A 25,087-nucleotide genomic window follows, 5' to 3' on the forward strand; every position below is an offset into this window, starting at 1 on the left:
AAATTATGGCCAATTTCCTGACACATTTTTATGTGTAAAGCCTGGGCAGTTAGGAAAAGAATAACGAGGTTTTCTTGGAGGCTGACGATGGACAACAGGCCCAACCAGCACAACGGGCGCCATTGGGGTTTGGGAACCCAGTCTCTGTGAAGCCAAGTTTGCGACCTGGGACCACATAGGGCGGGGCTCATGGTGCGCGCATCACGTGACCGCTGCGCCTCTGGATCCTGCGGCGCGTGCGCAGTGTGGTCCCGAAGAGGCGGCGGCGGCGGCGGTGGCAGCGGCGCTTGTGGTGGTGGCTGCGGTAGCTGAGTGAACTGAGGCATTGGCAGGCTCATCTTTGGCGATCTTGGCCCTGGCTTCGGCTCATGGCACCGAGAAGCATCCATCGTAAGGTAGCTGGGGCTAGCTCCCTGAAGCGGGCGGCAGGGGAGGCGCCCGGACGGGAAGGGCCTGCGCCGCCTCAGGCCTCACCGGGCCGCGGCCTCACCCGCTCGTCTCGCTCGAGGCCTGGCGTGCGCCTGGTGCGGGGCTGCGCGTCTGCTTCCCTATCCCACCTGTTGGGAAGAGCAGGCCTGGGTTCGCGTCTTGGGCGGCGTCTCGCTTTAGGACTACAGCGGGGCGGGAGCCTCTGCCTGGATTTGCGAACCCATTAACTGCTGAGGCTGAATCCCCTGTTTCCCTAGAGCTGAGGGCCAGAGCGTTTGCCATTGCAAAACTGTAGGCAAGAGGGTTTTTTCCTTTTTTCGGAGGGGGATGCGGGGGATCGTGGTGGTGGTGGGAGGCGACGTGGACGTTTGGAAAAACAGTCTAGAAGAATCTTTTTAATAACAATCTCCTTATATAGATTTTTACCTTTTATGTTCAGTAACCCGCACTGTCTTTTAGTAAATACTAGTCGGCGGTCACAATATTGTTTCAGGTATTAGTAGTAATGTAGTAAATAATTGGTAATGTATTAGTAACGATGCAGTAATACTAATGTAGCTTTATGCCAATTCAAATGCCCGCTTTTGGGTTGGTATTGATACGACCTTCAGTTCAAGAACTTAACACTAGAAAACTAATCTAACATATTCAGAAATACTTAAAATTTTTCAGCTGCTAGAAATTGTAATGCTAGGAATATACGCTTCATACAAGAAAATTCGAAGCTAAGGGTGGGGCTGATGGCAGTCTTTTAGGTCGTTTGAGAGAAATAAACAACAGCTGTTAAATTCCTTACTCTTCTCACGGTTATAACCTCATTCTGGAGTTAAACACTGTTACTCTGTGTTACTCATGTACGCTGGAGCTGTGCATTACTCGTGTACGTGAGTACAGGAGTACTCTACTCTCGAGGCTTGGCAGCTAGTGCCTTTACCTACAGAGCCGTCTGGCAAACCCCAGAATTTTTTAAAGACTCAATACTTAGTCCTATCTGTATCTTATAGTTGAATTGAGGATAAAAAGATTTTGAATACCCTTATAAATATTTTTTTTTTTTTAATTTCAAGGAGGAGCAGAATTGTCTGTTACGGGTTAAGCATTCTGTGTAAGACATAATCTCTGAAGATTATGGAGACATTGTAAATACATAAGTAAGGTTCAATTTCTGGGACATAATTGCTTAAAATGAGGAAACAAGTTCTGTCTGTGAACATCCCACTTAGTCTTTAAAAACCAGTTGCCAAAACCACTTGTTGTAATAACCCCCTTTACAACCTAGGTATTCGGATGACTCATCCCTGTCTGAGACATGAGTGGTTGCAGATTGGAAAGCTAGCTAGCTAACTAATGACTTACTTGACTTATGGTAATGAACAGTGATATATAGTGTATTATATGCCTCATGGGCATAGGAGGCATGTAAAGCATCAGGAAAAAAAGTATTAGAGGTCAGATGTGCCGTGTTTAATGAGTTTCATGTTAAGTAATCTAGAATGCCTTTTAATTTTTAAAACAGCATACTGATTGTTAGGCAAGTGTTTAATAGACCCTAAATAAAAATAAATGTTAATTTTCACTATAGAGGAACTGTGTTTCCATGTAATACATACTTAGTTTTCTACCTCACATATTTGCGTCTGCCATCCCCCATGATAATTTTATAAGAAGATGTCATAGCATAAGAAAAGTATCCATTAATGTGGTGAATTGTGGAAAGGAAGAGTTTTAGTAGTCTGAGGATTAGCACATTGCCAAGACTCACACAGGAAGTGTGTGCTGACCTCCTGAAAGGGTGGTAAGGAATAGAACTGTAAAATCAATATGTTCAGAAAATTAAGTTAGGAATGGAGGTGTCATTTGTTCAACTGTTTCTAGGAACACAACATTGAGCAAAACAGTTTTTTTCACCCTAAATCTCTTAATATAGAAAGAATTATTTATTTATCTGCATCAATAGTATAGCATTGCATATTTTATTTTTTGCTGCACCCGAAATAGAAGCTGTATATATTAATTAAATTGTGTGTGTATATCTCAGCACATGCCTGTAAAGTGTGTATCTACTCCTTTTTAATTTTAAACCTTTTTCTTCTGTGTGTGTATGTGTCTGTGGTGTTATGTGTATTGTCAGTGCAAGTGGGTATGGAGGTTAGAAGTGTGGATGGAGTTGCTGCCAGTGAACACCCAACCATGAGAACAGTGGATGCTATAAACAACTGAGGCATCTCTCTAGTCCCAGTACAGTGTCTTCTATATGGCTCAGTTTGCCTTTATGTAACCCAGGCTAGTCTTCCGGGTTACTGAGATTAGAGTTGAGTATGTTTTTCAATCAGGGCCTTTGTTTGTTTCAACATATGTATGTATCTTCCAAAGGCTGATGTTATTAGAGGCTTGTAACACCATACCTGCCTGACTTGGATGTTTTCTGGTTTTGTTTTTCTACTTTAAGAAATGAGAAGAAGCTAGCTGGAAGTAGACTTTAGTTTGAATAAAACATTGATGTTCAGAAGATGATAATTATTCTAATAGTAATGTGAATGAAGAGAAAATTTTTCAAATATTTATGTGTATAAATATTTTTGCTTGTATGTTTGTTCACCACAATTGTGTTAGTGCCTGAAAAAAATCAGAGGAGGGTGTTATGTGCACTGGAATTAGTTACAGGTGGTGCTAAGCCACCATGTGAGTGCTGGGAACCAAGTTCATATTCTCTGGAAGAGAAGCCTTTGCTCTTAACTGCTAAGCCATCAAAAAAGAAATACATTTTTAAAGATTTTTGCAAGCATTCCTGCACTTCGGTGACCTTGGGGGCCAGAAAAGGTTTCAACTTCAGGTTGCAGTTACAGGAGGTTGTGAGCCACTCAACTTGGGTACTGGGAACTGAACCACTTATCCTTTGGAAAAAAGGCAAGCAGAGCATTAACTGCTGAGTCATCTCTCAAAACCAGAAAGGGAGATACTTTTTATAACGAGGTATAAAAATGTATGGTTGTTTTATAGGTAAAGTTAGATTAAGTAACAAAGTTGATTAAATGATGAGACTAGTTCTGTTGGCCTCTTCCATTATCAAAATAGCATGCAATGTTTTAGTGTGGGTGACTAAGGACTCTGGCATTACTCATCATTTGGTGAATTTTGTGTATGCTGGGCCTCTAGATAGTTATATTTTGGCAGACCTTGCTCTTGCATTTCAAAAACTTGTAAGTTTTGCTGTGTATAGTAGCACACATCTTTAACCCCTGCTCTAGAGAAGCTGAGGCAAGGATATTCAAATTCAAGGTGAGTTCCAGGTTAAGCTCCAGCAACACAGCATACAGGAATACAGTGAAACACTGTTTCAAAGCAGAGGGGCTGGGGGTAGTTTGTAATCTTGTAGGTTGTGCTCAGAAGAATAGGACGGAATTGTGCTGGAGGTGTATCATTAGCAGTAACCTAATTAATTTGAAGAGTTGTAATAGTTTTTAGGAAGTGATATTTAAATTGTCCAAGAAGGCATACGATGAAAGGAGAGATACGGGTTCTAAAAACTGTCCTCTGACCTTGACGTGCATACATATGAATAAATACATGTGATAACTTTTAAGAATCTTCTATTTTTAAATTGGATTGTTTTAATATTTTGGTGTTAGCTGTATTGACTATCAGCCCCTTATTAGATATTGGACATCTAATATTTTATCCCATTCTAGCTTGTCCTTCAACTTTGTTGATGGTTTTGTTGTTTTATTTTTTAAAGGAGTGCGTAGGTATCTAAGATTAACTTTGAATTTATGATCTTTCTTCTTGAGCCTCCAGAGTGCCAGTGTACTGGGACACTCATTTGTCCTTGCTTTAAAAGGCATTCTGTGCCATTTGCTGCTTGGTTTTAGTGGCATTATGGTGGCTGAAGGAAAACCTTTTGTTTGATAGTAGTTAATTGACACATTAGAGTGTATTAGAATTACTTGGGGGACTGGAGAGAGAGTTCTAGGGGACCTTGGCCTCTTCTGGGTTCAGTTTCTAGCACCCAAATTGTGTGGCTCACAACCACCTGCAACTCCAACCTCAAGGAAGCTGATGTCTTCTGGACTCCATTGGCACCTGTGCACAACCCCTCCCCATAATTAAAAAGTCAAATTTGTAGAAATTCCACTAGTTGGTGCTAAATTATTTCCCTAACAAAATTGATATGAATGCTGTAGTGTTTTGGTTTATCTGTAATTGATTAATTAAATTAGGGTAGAATTATATCATTTGATTATTTTAGAGAAAAGGGAATTCCTTGCTATTTTTTATATTTCTTTTTCTAGCTTCATGACAGTGTTTGTAGAAATCTAGGCTTTGCTGTAATTTATAGAGACATTTTAAAGTTTTAGTGCCCCCACAAAAGTCAATGAGTAAGATATTTCAGAGACTTTCTAGTTTCTCACTTCAGTAATCCTTTCTCATCTCAGTGATCCTGTAGTCTAGAATAGTGCCAATAAAATTGTACTTTAACTATTTCCTTTACTCAACAGAAGAAAAAGTTACTCACATGAGCTGGAGAGATGATTAAGAGTGCTTGCTGCTCTTGTAAAGGAACCAGGTTCCGTTCATAGCACCCATGTTGAGTAGCTCACAGTTGTAACTAAAGTTTCAGGATATTGGGTGCCCTCTGTGGGCACATACATACACTCAGGCACACACCATTGTGAAAATATGGTCAAATACTGACCAGAACTTTTGGATCAAAATGAAAAACCCAGATCTGGGGTTATGCTCGATATAACCCCCCAGTTATATGGAAGTTGTATGATATCCTGTATACAAGAGTCACCTATCTACTACTATCCCTTTTATGTTGTATTTACTTATAAACTACTTTGTTTAAAGCAGCAGTGTACCTAATTCCATTTAGGGGATTAGGAGGCTATAAATGCTATAGTTCTGGGACATTTTTGCTTTTCTGATTTTAAAAAGAACAGTATTGACTGTGTATGTCATTTTCTTCCTGGTTGAGTTTGAACATTTCTTTAAACAACTTTAAACTACAAACAGAGTAGTCTGTAGGGATTAGCCAAGAAAATTAATGACAATTGCAAACCTTCAACTTAATGGTTCTCAACCCTCCTAACTCTATGACCTTTTAATACAGTTCCTCATATTGTGGTGACCCCATCCCTACCCCCTCCCTGTAATAACTGAATTTTTGCTACTATTAGGAATTGCAATATAAATATCTGTAGTGTGTGCTAGGTGACCCTTTGGAAGGGGCTGTTTGACCTGCCTAAAGGGGTCAAGTCCCACAGGTTGAGAACCACAGTGTTAACATGCTGCCAACTTTATATCACATGAGCAAATACAATAAGAGTGAATAAATTTCTTCTAAGAGTGTCCAGTCTTTGGTCTCTAGGATCATATGTGTCTACGGATAGGTATAAATGCAATCTAACACAAAATAGATTTTCTCAAAACATTGTTTGATTTGAATTTGGGGATAGATAGTTAGGTATTAATTCATTTCCAGAGTTCTAAAGCATTATCTTTGTAGGTGATAATGATATGTTACAATATCAAAAGGTTGGGCACACCTGAACTATTATCAGGTGTGTTGGACCTTGTGGTACATACTTGCAATATCAAGTATTTGGAAGACTAAGACAGGAGGGTTGGTAGTTATTATCAATAGAATTTCTATTCTTTGTAGATAGATAAATCAATAAAATATACTAATTTTTCTATCTGATTTAGTAGGCAGTCAGGGCTTTAAATAAAATGTGGAGCTGGAGAGATGGGTCATTGTTTGAGCTCTCACAGAAGATCCAGATTCAGTTCCTGGATTCCTCGTGGTTGCTCACAACTATTTGTAATTCCAGTTCCAGGGAATCCAGCATTGATTTCTGACCTTCGGTACTAGGCATGCACATGGTATACACAAATGCCTCAGGCACATTAAACAAAACAAAACAAAACAAAAAAAATAAACACATCTAAAGAAAAGGGTGTTTGTTCATGACAAATAAGTTTACCAGCATTTGGAAACTTTCTCTTTTGTGTATGTGTGTGTGTGTGTTTTTCTGCAGATCATTAACTGAAGACCAAATAAATAGCTATGCAAAATTCCCACATGGATGAGTACAGGAACTCTGATAATGGCAGCACAGGCAACAGTTCAGAGGTAGTGATAGAGCATCCAGATTTTAGTACTGAGATTATGAACGTTACGGAGATGGAGCAGTCGCCTGATGCCTCTCCCAGCGTACGTGTATCTACAGAAGAAAACGAAATGGCAAATGCTGTGGACCTTCCAGTGACAGAAACAGAAGGAAACTTCCCTCCAGAGTTTGAAAAATTTTGGAAAACAGTAGAAACGAATCCTCAGGATTTTACAGGATGGGTATATTTGCTTCAGTATGTAGAACAGGAGGTTAGTAACTGTTTAAATGGTGTATGTAAGAATTACAGAATAATCCAGTAGTATCAATTCAAGCCTTTCTGTGTGTAATTAAAGTTAATCTCTCAAATAATCTTCAGTTTAAGTTCACTAATACTAGAAGCATATATTTTAGTTTTGAAATTTAAATACCATTTATGTATTGTGCAAAGTCTAAGGACACAATGCAGAGTATAGTGTAATAATTGAAGTTTATGTGGAGGTTATTCAGAATTGGTAAAGGTTACCTTGGGCATGTGGGAGTGCAGTTCAGTGAGGTGGAGCACACTGGCCTGGCACCAGTGAGAGCCTGGGCTTCACCCCCTTTCCAGAGGAAGGGAAGGTTACTCTGCTATTTGAAAAAACTAGTATTTCTTCTTTCTCTGATAAAAGCTTAAGATGCTTAAACATATTGTTTTATTTTTATCAGAATCACTTGATGGCTGCCAGAAAAGCATTTGACAAATTTTTCATACATTACCCGTATTGCTATGGTTACTGGAAAAAGTATGCAGACCTTGAAAAGCGACATGACAACATTAAACAATCAGATGAGGTGCGTATATCAATGAATACAGTTTTCTCTGTTAGGTACTGTAAGCCAATTAATAACAAAACAGACTTTCTTTTTCTGGCTGGCAGTACCTACCATTTATGGTCAAACTTTTTTTATAGGGTATTTTATTTGCATTTGTCACTATTGTGGCATTTGTAGCTAATATTTTCTCTCTTTGTTGGCAGGTGCGTTAAACTTCTACAGTTTGTCAAGCTTTGCAGTGCAAGCCTCTGTATTACACTGCAGCTTAACAAGTAGGGCAGGGCTTTTCTCTCACTTACATTTATTTCTCATTTTCCAAACAATATAGTTGGTTTGCTAGTCACATTTGCTACGTCTTATTGCATTTTTGGTCAGACGCTGTCATTGATGCTCTAATGGGTCTGTGCCCTATGGTCTGTAACCCAAAGCCTGCCCACACAACCCGGTCAGAATGCAGGGACTGCTGCGCTTTGAAGATCAAGACTCTGCACGTGGGGATCAGAACATTGCCATGTTCTATCCAACCTCCACCCAAATGGTAATGGTAGATTATTTAAACAAAATTCCAGTAATTAGTATTTCTAAGGTTCACCGGATAACACAGTGTTGCCTCTCTTTTAATAAATAATTAAAAATTTGAGGTACAGTTTATTGTTTTCTTCTTAGGTTTATCGACGGGGGCTTCAGGCAATACCTCTTAGTGTTGATCTTTGGATACATTATATAAACTTCTTAAAAGAAACATTGGACCCTGGTGATCCTGAGACAAACAGTACAATAAGAGGGTATGTTATATATTTGATACTTAATGTATCTTAAGACTTATATAAGTATGTAGGTGTTGATAAGAGAACTATTCATGAATGTTTCTTCTGCTTGTAGCTGTTTCTGTTCAGCTCTATGTCCTCAATGTTGTCATCTCATTCTGCCATACAATACTTGGATTTCCTCATCACCATGGTTCTAGCAAATGTCTTTACCTTATTCCTAGATTTCAGGTTTTGTTTATAGGAGTTTGTTAGATCCTTTTTCTTACTTTATGCCCACCTTGTAGAAATATATAACCAATAGCTTCTTCATAGAGGGTCCTTGAAATAAAAAATATTGAAAAACCATTTACATTTTTGTTGGAGAAATCATATTGCTGGTCTAAGGCTTACACTAAGCAATTTCTTCAGAGGAGGAACATCTGATTTGCCTGATGAATATAAACCTGAGTTCTGAAGTCTCACAGCTGGCCAGAAGCCCCACGCTAGGTGAAGCAGACCTTTATCCATCCATCCTTTCTTCACCGTGTTTCTTTCACCAACTTTTCTCAGTGGCTGGTAATTCTCTGCATTCACTAACATTGCTCCAGGGTAGTAACATCTTTAATATATAAACATGCAGCTGCATGCACACTCACACTTGGACACTTTATCTTCCTATAGTAAACATTTCTTCTAGTATTACTATGTCCTTAAACGTTTTTTGGTGAATTACTATTCACAAATGGAGAGGACCCAAGTTTAGTTTCCAGCACTCACGTCAGGTGGCTTACAAACCACGTGTCCAAATCCAGGACATCTAGTAATCCAGTCTGATCTCTGCTTATATTCATGCATACACACATAAATAAAGATATTTTAAAATAAAAGCAAATAAACTTTGTTTGGTGTCTTTTTATTATTGTTTTTTTCTTAACGTATCAAAATATTCAGCTTGCCAGCGATGATGCCAGATAACTAATCCTGGCACTCTGGAAGTATGGGCAGACAGATCCCTGTCAATTTAGAATAGGCCTGGTCTATACAGTGAGTTCCAGGCCAGCCAGGGCTACATAAGGGACCTGTCTTTAAAAATTAAGTTATTGGGTTCTGAGTTTTGTGTATCTCTTGCCAAGGGCGGGGACGGGGAAAATGTGTGTGTGTGTGTGTGTGTGTGTGTGTGTGTGTGTGTGTGTGTGTGTGTGTGTGTATGTGTATGTGTGTGTGTTTGTATTGTGTTTTTAATTTAAAAAGTTATTTGATGCATGTGATTGATTTGCCTGCGTGTCTATCTATGCAACATGTGAGTGAGTGGTGTCTGAAGGCCATAAAGGAATGTTAGATGCAGATCCAGATCCAGCTAGAGTCAGAGGTGATTGAGCCTCCTTGTGGGTGCTGAGATTCTGGGTTCTTTAGAAGAGTAGGCTGTGCACGTCCTTCCCTTTGTTAAATAGTCTTTGTGTGTTGATTTAAAATGCCTCCTCTATGTACATTAAATTATTACATCTTTTTTCTGTTTTCTCTTAGGCACTAATTTTTTTTTTTAAGATTTATGATTTTACTTTGTGTGAATAAATGCTTACCTATGTATATGTAAGTGTGCTATATCTCTACCAGGTACCCAGGAAAACTATAATGTCTCTTATGATATTTTCAGGAAATGCTTATTTTTACGTCATTACCCTTTAATAAAAACACTTGTAGTATTTAATAGTAGATAAAAATCAAATTTGAATTTTCTGTTCTTCCTAAATTAGAACTTTTTGATTATATTAACATTGTATGATAATTTAGGAAGTGTGGTCTGTTGGGTGAGAGATCCTTGGTTTTGGGGCGGGGGTGTTTGTTTAACTTGAATTTTTGTAATATTTTACAATATTATGACACAGGTCAGTGAACTTGTGGAAATCAATTCTCTTCTACCACATGAGTCTGGGGGTTTGAATAGGCCCTGGGGCTTTCTGGCCAGTGATAGGACTTACTGGGCTAGTTTGCTGGCCTGTGGTTTGTTCCTTCCTTCCTTCCTTCTCTTCCTTCCTTCCTTCCTTTCAATTTTATTTATTTAATGTATGAGTGTTCTGCTACATATATATCTGCCTGCCTGAAGAGGGCATCAGATCACCCTTAGCTGGTTGTGGTTGCTAGAAATTGAAGATCAGCCAGTGCCTTTAACCACTGAGTCATTTCACCAGCCCCTGTGGTTGATTTTTAAGGTTCTTGTTTTGAAACTGTACTGATGGTTTTTTTGTTTTTAGTTATTGTGTAGTGTGTGAGAGTTCACATGTGTGTGTGTGTGTGTGTGTGTGTGTGTGTGTGTGTGTGTGTGTGTAGTCCCAGAGTTAACTTTTTGGGTATTTTCCTCAGTCAATACTTTATTCACTGAAGTTGAACTCTTGGTTGAACCCAGAGCTTGCCACTTTGGTTATTCCAGCCAGCTAGTTTGCTCTGTGGATCCGTGTCTCCCTCCTTTCCTAGTGCCAGACCACCATGCCCATCATTTAGTATTTACAAGGATTCTGGGAATTTAAATTCCCATTCTCACATGTATGAGTTTGCACTTGACTTGCTGAGCCATCTCTCCAGTCCTGAAGTTGAAATTAGATAATAACCTAAAACACTTGCTTCCACAGTGAGCTGTTGTATTTGAAAGGTGCTTTGAACCTTTGTATATTCGCATTAGTTATGAAAGTTTGAGTTCCTTGTTAGAGTTATTTTTGCCCAGCGTATTTCGTGAATTGAGGTACAGTTGTCCATAAATTTGTTCTCTGTACTAAAGGAGTGTCTACATATTCCTCTTCTGTGACTTATGAAAGTTTTACATTGTAATTATATAGAAGATAAACTGCACTTGTCTTTTCCCTTTGTGTTTTTACTTATTCTTTCCATCAACTGTTTTATGATTCTATTTTTTAATCCTGTTTGCCTAGGAAGCAACTAAATATAACTTTGATTTTAGTATTGCTTTTTAAATTTAGAAATAATATTTAAAGGTGATTTTATTTGGAAAGATAACTTAAAAGCAATTTAATTTTTCAGAACTTTTGAGCATGCTGTTCTAGCTGCAGGAACGGATTTTCGATCTGACAAATTATGGGAAATGTATATAAACTGGGAGAATGAACAGGGAAATCTGAGAGAAGTTACAGCTGTATACGATCGTATTCTTGGTATTCCAACCCAGCTGTACAGTCATCATTTTCAGAGGTATGTTGAAAGGTCTTCGAAATATCTTTAGGTACTAAATTCCCAATATTAAGTATTAAGTTTATTTCAAAATATTATATGAGCTCTTATTTCAAAATATTATATGAGCTCTTATTAAACTTTCTAGAGAATCAAATTTTATGTCTTAAATTTTAGATTTTCTTTGTATCTTGTGAAATGTTTAGTGATTTAATAGTTTTATATGGAAAATTTTCCTTGTTCATTTTATATGTATGTGAGGTACTTCAGAGCAATGAAGAAATGAGAAAATAGAGTTTAATGAATGATTATTTGTTTTTTTGTTTTCTATTTTTATTAAATTGGGTAATGATTATTTGTAATACTAAATTTATATGGTACTTGGTGATTATTAAGTGCTATATATATATTTTATTTTTTAAGATATTTTATTATTTTTTAAGGTTTTTTTAAGCTTCTGTGTTTTCCACGCTGGCTTAGGATCTTTAATCCTCTGCCTCAGCATCACAAGTTCTAAAATTATAGACATACAGCTTATCATGTCTGACTTTTTTTTTTAACTACTTAATGATTTACAAAATGTACATTCCTAGTGTGCATAAACATATCCAGAACAACAAAGATTGCAGTTTTTCCTTACTGTCTTTATTAATTCTTCAACTTATTAAGAATCGTTCTATTTAAATTTTACTCCATGATTTTCTGGCTATAAGTTGTATAAATAACTTCATAATTTTCCAAGGTAATTGTAACTATTAAAAGAACTCTCTGTACCATGGTTTCCATGTGCAGTTTTGGTTTTTAGTTTCTTCTGAGGTCTGATCTTGATAGGGAGGTAAGTAGGTCGAAATGGCTTGGATCCACGTGTGGCACTATGTGCCTTGGCCTTGCATCTTTTCCTCCCTGTGCTTCCTGAGTGCTGTGGTTGCAGGTGTGTGCACCATGCTCAGCTACAAGGTATCTCAGTGCAAAGAACCCAGAAAGTCTGAATCAGCGTGAGATCGTGTCTTCGCTATTTTTTTTAAAACTTCGTAGTGTAAATGTATGTAACATATGTACTTTGTTTTGGGTTGTTTTCTTTTGAGACTGTTTCAGGTGACCCCAGTTGGCTTTGAACTCATGATTCTCCAGTCTCCACCTTCTTAGTGCTGAGATTTCATGTGTGTATGTACTACCATACCCTGCTATTTTGTATTCTTGTTAATTGTTATAAGTAATGTTGTATATTAAAGAAAATTTTAAATGATATTCTGAATTTCAAAAGTAGATTAATGAAAATTTATAAACTGTATATACATCAATATGCTAAAAATAGAAGTTATAGATTTGTGTTAGAAATAGGAACTAGGAAGAAGAAAAAGAAACATCGTAGGGTCGGTATTCTGTTTCTGTTATTGATGAGCTAGAACGGGCAGACAGGTTTCTAGTACATAATGACCTAGGTACCCACTTGCTGAAATAAATTGCCAACATTAAGTCGTGGTACTTGGAAAAGCTTGATAAGTATGCACGCCGCACAAGTGAAGGTCAGAGACAGGGCATTTTTATAGACCACGGTGATGTTTAGATTACAAGACCTTTATTCAGGAAATGATAGCTTTCTATCACTTATAACCATTGCTTTTTTAAATTTTATGTTTTTTGAGTTTCATACATTGTATTTTGATATATTTACTCCTTAATTCCTACCCTTCCCAAATTGTGTTTGTGTGTGTGTTTTCTTTTTTTTTTATTTAAAAATTTTTTTTACCTATACACTTTACATCCTGCTCACTGCCCATATTCCCGGTATACTTGGAATATGAGGCAGCCACACTTAAAGAAAACTGACTCTTCCCTAGAAACCATTAACTGTCAGTAGTTCTTTGGGGATGGTGCTCATGAGCTCTTCTGCCTGCCATTGTGACAGCAATTTTAAAGGTGCCATGACCACTTGGTTCTTCCTTCAGTGCCTCGAGTGAAGCAGAACATACTAGTGGGAAGCAGGAGCTGGCCAGAGCTGCTCATTTCATCGTTACCTGGAAACAGAAAGGGGAATCCCTGGGAATGAGATAATACCTTTTAGATAGTCGCCATTTGTGAATTCTGTGTTCTCAAATCTTTTTATTTACCATTGAGTCCTTGCAAGTCTTTGAGATTTTTTTTGTTTGTGGCTTGGGATAGTGATGTGTGCACATGAGTAGAGTTGTCTATCTATTGAGTCTAAGAGAGACTGTCAGATCTCTTGGAATCATGGGTGCTGGGAACTGAACTCTGATGTGCTGTGACAGTGGTGTGTGCCTGCTGTTAGCTAGTGAGTCCTCTTTCTAGCCCTCCAAATCTTTTTTAAAATTAGTATTCTGTTTGATTTATTTTAGTTTATTTCTGAAACATCATTTTCTGTATAGCCCTGGCTGTCCTGGAACTCACTCTGTAGGCTATGATGGCCTTGAACTCAGCGATCCATCTAATTCTGTCTCCCAAGTGCTGGGATCTGCTAGGTGTTTCAGCATGAATACCTGTGTCCTGGCAAGATGGGTCAGTGGCTCTATGGTTTTAATTCTAAGTCTTTTGACCTGGGTTCAGTCTTTGGCAACTACATTGTAAAAAGAGAAATCTCACTGTCACAAATTGCTGCCCCCTCCAAAATAAGTAAGTGTAATATTTTTGTTCTTTGTGTTGTATGAATATTTGACCTACACACACACACACACACACACACACACACACACACATTCCTCTCTGTCTGTCTCTGTGTTTGCTTGTGTGCATGCGTGTGTGTTCATGAGTGCATGAGTGCACACATCATGTGTGCTTGGTGCCTATAGAGTCAATAAAAAAGTGTCAGATCCCTGGAACTGAGTTACAGACAGTTGTGAGCTGCCCTGTGGGTGGTGGGAAATGAAATTGGGTCCAGTGCAACAACAGCAAGTGTTCTTAATTCCTGAGTCATCTTTCTAGCTCAAGAAATGTAATATTTTGTTTGGTTATTTGGTTGGTTGGGTTTTGCTTTTTCTTAAGACAAGGTCTCATTGTGTAGCCTTGGCTGGCCTGGGTATCGATCTGTGGACCAGGCTAGCTTTGAATTCAAAGAGATCTGAGTGTGTGTCTCTGCTTCTTGTACTGAGATTAAATCCATGCCCTACCACACCCAGCATTGTTTTTTTTTTAAATTATTTGCATATTGGTGGGAACTTGTATATGTTTTTGTCAGGGATTAAAAGACTGAAGTCTTGTGTTTTTCGGTCTTTCAGAAGTTTTTATTTTATGTGTGAGTATTTTGCCTACATGTGCATCTAGCCTCACATATGGTTATATTATCTATGAAACTGGAGTTATAGTTAGGATGCTGGAGGTCAAAACCAGGTCCTCTGAAAGAGCAAACAGCCAGTGTTCTTCTCCAGCCCTTTTTTGTTTCTCTTGATCACTCTTTACCTTACTGTTTGAGATAGGGTCTCACGCCGACTTGGAGCTGGAATCCAGCAAGGAATCCTGTCATCTACCTTCCCAATACTAGAATGCCTCTGCCTCTCCAGTGTTGGCATTAAAAGCATGTGTCACCACCACATTCTACTTACATCTCTTTATTTTTCTTAAATTATTTCTAATAACATTGGAGGAAGAGAATTAAATGACTAGAAGTTGAAAGACCCTTTATTCAGGAGAAAATAAGATCATAAAGATGTATTTAGAAAATAGAATCAATAGGATCTGTTATCCTATGGAATGTGAATGATAAGGTAACTGGGAAAGCTAGGACACATTACTTGGTGGTAGGGAGAGGGCTATCATTTCATAGCTTGTCTCAGGTATATGATGAGTTCTAGGCAGTATTCCTTTAACCTCAGCACTGGGAATTAGAGACAGGCAGATCACTGAGTTCCAAGCCAGGCAGGACCAGAAAATGAGACCTTGTCTTGAAAAACAAACAAGCCCAACAAATAAACAAACAAACAAATATAGTATAGGAGATTCCATATTAAAATCAAGATCAAAAATAGTATAGCTCCTTTTTATAGTTAAAATTTTGTGTTTACAAAAAAAATAAAGGCATGGGGCATGGTGTCATGGACCTTTAATCCCAGCATAGGGTGAGGTGTAGAGACTGGTGGGTCTCTGTTAAATTTGAGTCCAGATTGATCTACAAAGTGAGTCCAGAGCAGCTAGGGCTCTGTTTCACAGAGAAACCTTGTTTCAGTTTAAAAACAAAAATTAATTACTTAATTAGACAGATAACATTTTATTGAAAATATGTTAGCTGGATATAGCAGTATATCACTTATAATCTATAATGCAAATACAAAGATCTTGAGTTTTAGGTTAGTGTCAGCGTGTCAGCTAGTAAGTCAGTGTCTGAAAAGACAATGTTTTATACATTAGGTAAAACTGATTTACATTCATATATAAAATGACATGTTCTTTTTCTGTAGACTATTGGCAGCTGGATATAGTAATCTGTAATTTTACAGCTTTGGGCTTCTGTTTTAGTTTTTCGTTTTGTTATTATAGTAATTATTTCAAGCTCTGTTAATGACTTTAGCCATTATATAAAAAGTATATAAAAAGTATGAGAATAAAAGAATTCTTGGAAACATAGGGTTAAGGTCTGTAGTAATGGGGATCCAAAAGAGCTCAAGCAGCAATCAGAGAGATCTGGAGGAAAACCAAGAAAGTGGCACCTCATAAACCAAGCACTGAAGACAATTCTAAAAGTAAGAAGATACGGTTAGCAGACTCGAGTGCTGAAGATAGAGATTGTACTGAAGAAAAAATTATACTTTGCATGTATCGTAATTGGTGACCTTAAGCTAATATCATTGGATTGTTAATGGATGAAGGAGTAAGTAATTAATAGGTGATCACTTTAGAATTTTAATATGAACTAGCTATGTTTCATTTAAATTTGAGAAATATGTTCTGTTTTATAGATAGACTAAGATTTTAAGAAGAGAAAGAGAGTTGGAATTAGATGTCTTCTACATTCCATTACGAAGACAGTGGAAAATACAACATATATAGATAAAAAAAAAGTTATTTTATCAGGTGGTAGGATTTTACTGCAGAAAAAGAGAAATGTTATATTGTGACTGGTTTCTCGGTTGATTTGAAGGAATAATGTGCAGGAGGTATCTGACAAGTGGTTTTTAATTCTTCCTTTAGATTTAAAGAACATGTGCAAAATAACTTGCCTAGAGATCTTTTAACTGGTGAACAGTTTATTCAGTTGAGAAGGGAATTAGCTTCTGTAAATGGACACAATGGTGATGACGGACCTCCTGGTGATGACCTTCCATCAGGAATTGAAGACATAACTGATCCAGCAAAGGTAACCCTCTTAATCACATAGTCAGTGGATAAGAAACTAGGTAGCAATATGGAAGGGTTATAAGGTCTGGACATTTAGATCAATACTTTTGAGTATGAATGTCAAGGAGAAAGTTTTACCATGAGACACCTGACAGTAACTTAGTCTAGAAAAAGTATGTACTTTGATTGTAATCTACTGTTCCTATATAAGAAATTGGCTTTTTGAAGTTGTGTTATAAATCATTTTTAAAGCGGTATGGTGGCACACACCATTAATGCCAGCATTTGGAAGGCAGAGTCAATTGGGTCTTCAGTAGATCAGGACAGCCTGTTCTCCATAATGTGTTGCAGGGTAGTCAGTGCTATATATACAGAGACCCTGTCACAAAATAAAATAAAACAAACAAAATTATATTTAAAGTGATAACATATAGCAATTAAATACTCTCCCTACTGAAGAATCAAAGAATGTGTGCTGTTGATAATTTTAAGTATGTAATTTATAAAATTTAATTTTTTTCTTTTTTTCAAGCTAATTACTGAAATAGAAAACATGAGACATAGAATCATTGAAATTCATCAAGAAATGTTTAATTATAATGAGCATGAAGTTAGTAAGAGGTGGACATTTGAAGAAGGTGTAAGTGTTTTGTTCTATAATAGTCTTTAAAATATAAAAATAAGATTTTTTTTCTTATAGTAGTGGCACCATTGTGAATTTTTCTGTCTGTATTAGTAATAATTCAAAGTGTGTATCTCAGTTGTGTTTTAACATTTTCCATGACCAGTTTTAGAATCTTACTGCATTTTTATTTCAAGTGCAAGATTCCTGATTAATATGAATACCTTTAAAAAATCAACTTTATTGAGTTAAATCTTGTGGACAATAAAACAGCAGCTGTTCGAAGGGCTGGGGTTCAGTTTATAGACTGCTTGACCAACATACATGAATCCCTGAGTTTGGTCCCAGCACTACTATTGACCAGGTTAGGTGCCAAGTCTTATAATCTTAGCACTTGGAAGCCAGAGGAAAACAGGTTGAAAAGCCTTTTTTGAGAGTCCTCTTTAGTTACAGAGTAAACTCCATGTCAGCCTGTGCCACAGTAGACCTCATTTGACACATGAAGGTAATGCACCCAACTGTCTGTTACAGGGGAATGATGTTCTCTTATGAATTTGACTATTTCCTGACTGTTTGTAAGGTATACTTCACATGGCAGGTTATTCACGTATTTGAAGTGTGCATTTCATTAGTTCATAGATAGATACTGCCGTCAGCATAGTTGACTTACTTCTTGTCACGTTTCTTCTTCAGTTCTTATAACCCTACTTACTCACCCGCACCTTAGCTTCCTCAGCCCCAATCTTAAGGCTTGATGTAACTTGTTTTTTGTATGTTATCCTTTCATGGGCTAGCCTATCAATAGATTTATATGTCTGTTGTGGCTGGCTGTAAAATAGCTTTAATAAATAAACAATATGGTTTACCATAGTAATAAAAATAAGGACTCTAAAAGACCAGCATGGTCTACATAATAAGTTTCAGGATAGCCAGGACTATGTACAGGCCTAATCTTAAGGACACACACTTCAAAATATTTAGTAATGGGTTTTAAAATATTTTATTTGTATTTAAAAATTATTTCAGTGTAGGGAAAGGCCAGGGTGCTGAGGTGAGAGTGGGTGGGTGGGAGTGGAACATCTTCATAAAAGCAGCGGGAGAGGGGAAGGGAGGGGGGAATAATATTTGAACATAAATACATAAAATATCCAAGAAAAAAGAGAAAAAATTATTTCATTATATTTCAAATATTTTGATTTTGGCTTACTTTTCTTGCCATTCAATAATATTTTTACAGATTAAAAGACCTTATTTTCATGTGAAACCACTGGAAAAGGCTCAGCTAAAAAACTGGAAAGAATACTTAGAATTTGAAATTGAAAATGGGACTCATGAAAGAGTCGTGGTTCTCTTTGAAAGATGTGTCATATCTTGTGCCCTCTATGAGGAGTTTTGGATTAAGGTAAGAAAACTATATAGTGTGTTTAACTTGAATACATTATAACATTGATCTAGTGACTAACCTTTTTTGTACTTCTGTTGAATGTTGTTCATATAACTATATCTGTTGCATTAGGAGATGGTCTGCTTGCAACCAGATTTGACTGCTGCATATGCCAACCTCGTTGCCTCTCTTCGTCCTTCCTTACAGAAACTAGTCTAGTGGTTCAATAAAGGTGCTGAATGGGTTTAAAAATAGAATTTTATCGTTCTGTCACATATTTAATCCATCACGTGTTCAACTGTAAATTATTCAGTATTTCCTGTTTTCTGTATGTAGTATGCCAAGTACATGGAAAACCACAGCATTGAAGGAGTGAGGCACGTCTTCAGCAGAGCCTGTACTGTTCATCTCCCAAAGAAGCCCATGGCGCACATGCTGTGGGCAGCTTTTGAGGAACAACAGGGTAAGGAAAAGAATGTTCAATTGATTTATTTTAATTAGTTTATGTATTTACTTTATGTGAATGGATGTTTTGCCTGCCAGATACCAGTAGAGGGCTGGGAATTTCAGGGACTGCATTAAACAGATGGTTGAGGGTACTGAGAAGTCAACCTGGGTCCTCGCCAGCAGCAGCCAGTGCTCCTAATTGCTGAATCTTAAAATCTTATTCTAGTTTCTCTTGATGTTTCAGCACTTTGTGTCAGGATGGAGTTACAGGAATTGAGGACTAAGGGAGGTATAAAGAAGATTTTGGCAATTCTTTAAGAGCTTTATTGTTTAACAGTTCAGCCTTGCCATATCCTAAGAGCAGCTGTAGACAGTAGGAAATATGTAAGCATGGGTATTTACTCCCCACCCCAAGCTAGATTTAGACTGCAGACTAATGTTTTTCAGTGCTTGACATATTCTATTTCAGAAATTTTAACAAAAGTATAAATATATAATTACTATTTTAGGGAATATTAATGAAGCCAGGATTATCTTGAGAACGTTTGAAGAATGTGTTCTAGGATTGGCAATGGTTCGATTGCGAAGAGTTAGTTTAGAACGACGGCATGGAAATATGGAAGAAGCTGAACATTTGCTTCAAGACGCTATAAGGAATGCCAAATCAAATAATGAGTCATCATTTTATGCTATCAAACTAGCCCGACATCTTTTCAAAATACAGAAAAACCTTCCAAAATCAAGAAAGGTACTTTTGGAAGCAATCGAAAAAGATAAGGTATACATATTTTTTAACAATATCTTTCATAAAAAGCTATTACTTTTTCCCTTTGGCAACTGTGATGAAAGATTTGGTCTATACAGTAATATATTTATTACTAATGAGGACAACAGTCCCTCTAAACTGATGTTGCCATTTTTTAATATTTTTTCTTTCTTTGGATTTAAAGTGTGAGAAATTTGTTAAAGTTGTAAATATTGTGGTTTTTGTAATTAACTTTCAGAAATCATAGAAACTTGATGATTGTTGAATAGGATAAATGGCCTGGGAGCATCATTTATGAACAAAAGCAAAACAGTAGTAGCAAAGCAATATGGTGATAGTCATCTTGCAAGCGATTCCTTTTATATAACAGGGAGTAAACCCTAGTGGAACTGTCTTATTTTTAGGATTGTGTTGTTTGGGTTGTTGTTTTTCTCAGTGTAACCAACCCTGCCTGTCCTGCGCTTGTTTTGTAGACCAGGCTGTCTGCAAACGCACAGGGATCCACCTGCCTCTCACTCCTGCCTGCTGGGATTAAAGGCTTGTGCTGCCACATGAGGCTCATGTTGTAGATTTTAAACTGTTGATGATACAAGTTTATAATTAAATATTTATAGTCACAGTTAGAGGTGTAGTATATAACTAGCATAGGATATTGGGCTTTAATTGATTAGAACTTAAGAGCACACTTTCACACTATAGAAAATGACAGGTGGTGTCCCAACCTATCAGTATTGCTGTAAAGAGGCATGAGGATCTGACCAGGTAACAGACTACTTATGCATTGTACTCGGCACCCAGCACTGCAGGGCAGGAAACACTTCCTGAAGAATATATTTTACTTCGCTACATATACACTTAAAACAGATATGAGTATATTTTAATCTTAAATATTTATGCTTTAATCAAAATCTTATAGGAACATTATTAATTGATACTGCTTTTTACTCAGGAAAACACAAAGTTATACCTCAATTTACTTGAAATGGAATACAGTTGTGACCTCAAGCAAAATGAAGAAAATATCCTCAATTGCTTTGACAAAGCCATACATGGTTCGTTGCCTATTAAAATGAGAATTACGTTTTCTCAAAGAAAAGTGGAATTCCTTGAAGATTTTGGCTCAGATGTTAATAAGTAAGATCTTAAATCCATCTTTTTATAGAACACGAGCATTGCTATTTTATGATGAGAATTTGATGGTTGTTATACATTAAGTTTATTTTTAAAAATTTCCGGTATGTATGTGTGCATATGTTCCAAGATGTATGTAAGGTCAGAAAAGAGCTTCCCTGAGTTTTTTCTCCATTTGCATAGATTTTAGGGAACAGATTCAAGTAACCAGGATTTCTCATGCTTTATGTGCTGAACTGCCTTATTGAACCTAATACTAAATTTAAGTGTTTGGGTACTTTACCTTCAGAAACATGTGGAGGTAATTTAGTTTTGTAAATATGTGTATAGGATATAAGTTCTATCATCCCTTCAAACTATTTTCCTGTTTTAAATCAATTTTGAGTGTGAATATGCCATGTTGTGCATGTGGAGGTCAGAAGACAACTTGTAGCAGTTCGTTCTCTCCTTCCTCCCTGTGGGCCCCACAGAAAGAGAAGTGAGGTAAAGATTGAACTATGAGACACACATGAAGGTCAGTAGGTCGGTTGGTCAGTAGGATGGCTGCAGTAGATGTAAAGTTCAGTGGTGGGGTACTTATCTGTCATGTACAAGGCCCTGATTCATTGCTCAGAAACATGCACAGAGCTAGGATAGGACTAATCTGGAATAGAAATGCCATCATATCTCAGGTTTGAATAATGTGATCACATAGATCTTGCCTGGTGGCCTTTTCCTACTAAATCATAAAAAAGCTGAAAGATAAGGGTGATCTAAGGATAGGTGTAGATCTCAGCTTACAATTTAAATTTGATAACCCTGAAAATAGAAATATAGCCAAGAACATTGATTGGTAAAGTTTGGGTTGCTGTAATATATTCCAGTGCCAAATAGGCATGCACCTTTGCCAGCTGATTTAGAATAATTTCCATGGAAACTGCACTAAACTTGTGTATTTATGTATGTGTGTATGTTTTCAGCTTAACATAGCAGCTAGTATTTTGTTTCTCGAAACCTTGCGCAGTATTTTATATTTGTGTAGTACAGATTTCATAGCCATTTAATTCATTCATATACTTTTGCTTTAGTAGCTCAGCTATCCAAATTTTCAAGTTTTGTATTTGAGGATGAAATAAGACCGTTTTATAGTTTCCGTTCCTTACTACTTGGTATGTTATATAGTCGGTGTCTTCTGTTTTTACACTGAACGTGTACAGAAGAAATGATTTTATGTAATGCGGTAGCTTTTAGTTGGGATGGTACGATTCTACAATGCACTTGATCTGTATGGATCAAAATAGATTTGTCATGCTTTCTAGAAGAGGTAGTCTCATTAAGTTCCTACTGGATTCTGCTGGAGAGGACAGACAGTGATGGGAAATACATGTTAACAGCAACATGTGCATGACTGGAATAGTATGTAAAGTAGTCTAACTATGGAAGCCACGGCCTTGTACATGGTAGTAAGTGCTTTATTCACAGACCCACTGAACCTACTTCTACAGAACAAAGAATTTTGTTTTTTAAATTGTAGCCCTAGCTGGCTATCTGCTCTCTTGAGAGCTAGGGTTAATGGCATGAATATCATACCTGGCCAGAACTAGGATCTCGATTGTATTTTGCCTTCAAAGTTCAGAGCTTCTGCCATCAACAGTAAACTCTTAGAACTGGCATCTACAAACTTAAATGAACTATTATTTTAATTTGGTAGTAATGTCCAAATTATTGGTTCAATGAAAAGATACTATATATAGGTCCTTGAATATATTTAGGTGTAGTCAAGATATCAGGACTAAGATTTAAATCTTAGGGGTTGGGGGTTTAGCTCAGTGGTAGAGCGCTTGCCTAGCAAGCACAAGGCCCTGGGTTCGGTCCCCAGCTCCGAAAAAAAGAGAAAAAAAAAAAAAAGAAAAGAAAAAAGATTTAAATCTTAGAAGATAAGACAAAGAGCCCACTTAGAGATTTATATAGCTGGTTTCTCATATGGAAATAACTTAAAAATTAAACATCCCAAAGGATTTTTTTTTTTCTTCCCCCCCTCAGGCTTCTGAATGCATATGATGAACATCAAACACTTCTAAAAGAACAGGACACTTTAAAAAGGAAAGCTGAAAATGGGTACGTAACTTCTTGGTTAGTAAAGGATACTTAAGAGAGAATATTTCAATATGAAAAAGCTTTTTAAAATACATACTGGAGTGTCATCTCTGTGTTGTGATAATGTATACTTTTTTATGGTTTAAAAAAAAAATCAATGGTTTATCAGAAGTAAGTATCAAAGCCACCTTCAGCCTGCTATTCCCTAAGGTCCAAATCAGAGTTGGAATGCTATTAGGAGTTGGGTCACTGACCCTAAAGTTGAGGGCATATTTAGGGAAAGCCTTATTGTTAGAATGACAGTTCAAGGCAATCTGGTGGCAATCACAGTGGGGTGCTGTTGCTACAGAGAATTGGAATAACTGTGTGCTGCTGAAAAGTTAGTTCATCTACAGCATAACTGCTTAGGCTATATCTGCTTATGCAGAGACATGAATGTTGTACAGACAATCTGATTTTTATGTATTAAGAATTAAAAATGTACACTACTATGCCTGACTTATAAGTCATTTTTTAAACATCAAAGACAAATGCAACAACAGTAGGTTATAATCCAGACCTCAGGCCTGTTTGCCACTTCTGGCATAAAGACTGGAGCATGTAATTTTACAGCAAGCAGTTACCCCCTGTAAATGGAGAGTTGTAGAGATTTATGGAGAGTAAGAAGGCTAAAAAGGACCCAAGCGGAAAGGGGTTTCATTATTTCAGAAGAATCTGAAATCTAGTACATGGAATTGTAGGCTGTTGTTGGTCCTTTGAGGACAGGGATCAGTCAGTCTCTTCTATGCTCTAGGCAGCTAAACTGGGTATCAACTCATGAATGTATTAGATCAATGGTAGGTGAAGTTCTTAGGATGGAAAAAATTCAGAGATTGTTCCGTAAAGGTTAAACTGAGCTTAGGTTTCAGTCTGTTTACCACAATTTGTCTTTCTTTATTGGCTATGTAATGACGAGTACCCTTGCTCCCAAAAGATGATTGAAAACATGACTGAAACATGTATATGCATTGTGTAATCATTTAGATAAGTTCATATATGTGGGAATTTTGAGTTTCTATTTTTACCTTTTATATATAGCTCAGAAGAACCAGAAGAAAAGAAAGCACACACAGAAGATGTATCATCAGCACAGATCATTGATGGGGATTTACAGGCAAATCAAGCTGCATATAATTACAGTGCCTGGTATCAGGTAAGTCACAGCACTTATTCTTTACAGTAGGTTTTATATGGTCTATTTTCTTTTATGGTTGAGTGCTGTATTTCATCAGTACTATTATCTAATTTTATATGTGGATCATAACTGTGATTCCAGTATGGTAACATATTTGTTTTTCTTTTCAGTACAATTATCAGAATCCCTGGAATTACGGACAGTATTACCCTCCACCTCCAACCTGAAGGGAACACGTAAATTTCAGATGGCTTATATAAGACAATGTGGAACTATTTTTTTTGAAGGATGTAAAACATAGTATAAGCTTGTTGTATTTGATAATTTGTCTTCCCAGTTTCTGTGTAACATTTATTTAGTTAATAGCAGGAAATGTCAATTAATAGTGTATCATAGAAATTTTCCTACCATTTTTAAAATTTACTTTTTATTGAAGAACTATTTTTTTTATTTTTATTTTTTATTTTATCGTATCTTTTTGCATTAAATGGTCTAGAATTCTTTTGCAGCTCATGCAGGAGATTTGTAGCCTTAACTGTAGGGGGAAAACTGACTGTAAATCATGTCAGTTAAAAAAGATTTTTTTGGGGAAAAAAAAGGGCTGGTTAGTGAGAATCTTGCCTCCTATAAAAACAGACTTTTAAAAAATTGACTTTTAACCTTAAACCCCAAAGTTATGTATATGTTTTGATTATACTGGGGAATTTGGTTCTAACTGCAGGATAGATGAACTGTTGACATGCACTGCCTTTGACTAGATAATAATGGAGAAAGTGTAATGTCAGCTTCCCCTTAAGAAATGAAATATCAAAGTATGTTTTAGAGTTTGTATCTAGAATATTCATGTAAAACGCAAGCTTTCATTTTGATCAAATTTACCATTTTTGTAATAAAAATTAAGACTCACGCAGCAA

General features: G+C 36.8%; 1 protein-coding gene and 1 non-coding gene across 6 annotated transcripts; both read left to right on the forward strand.

Annotated features, from left to right (window-relative positions):
• Positions 1 to 245: 245 nt before the first annotated feature.
• On the forward strand, positions 246 to 25,083 carry Prpf39 (pre-mRNA processing factor 39). Of its 5 annotated transcripts, XM_087553212.1 has the most exons (16): positions 254 to 395; positions 6,471 to 6,814; positions 7,251 to 7,376; positions 7,562 to 7,630; positions 7,734 to 7,896; positions 8,025 to 8,143; positions 11,141 to 11,308; positions 16,427 to 16,592; positions 17,106 to 17,213; positions 18,433 to 18,597; positions 18,916 to 19,042; positions 19,536 to 19,804; positions 20,742 to 20,926; positions 22,946 to 23,020; positions 24,077 to 24,191; positions 24,344 to 25,083. In XM_087553212.1, the coding sequence occupies exons 5-16, from the start codon at positions 7,810 to 7,812 to the stop codon at positions 24,398 to 24,400; spliced, it is 1,641 nt and encodes a 546-aa protein (XP_087409338.1). In that variant the 5' UTR covers positions 254 to 395; positions 6,471 to 6,814; positions 7,251 to 7,376; positions 7,562 to 7,630; positions 7,734 to 7,809; the 3' UTR covers positions 24,401 to 25,083.
• Positions 19,858 to 19,942, forward strand: Snord127 (small nucleolar RNA, C/D box 127). Its single transcript, XR_015623587.1, has one exon. It is a non-coding gene; the product is annotated as a small nucleolar RNA SNORD127 (small nucleolar RNA).
• Positions 25,084 to 25,087: the final 4 nt, after the last annotated feature.

This window comes from Rattus norvegicus, chromosome 6, assembly GCF_021556685.1.
Source record: "Rattus norvegicus strain SHRSP/BbbUtx chromosome 6, alternate assembly SHRSP_T2T, whole genome shotgun sequence".
Lineage (NCBI taxonomy): Eukaryota > Metazoa > Chordata > Mammalia > Rodentia > Muridae > Rattus > Rattus norvegicus.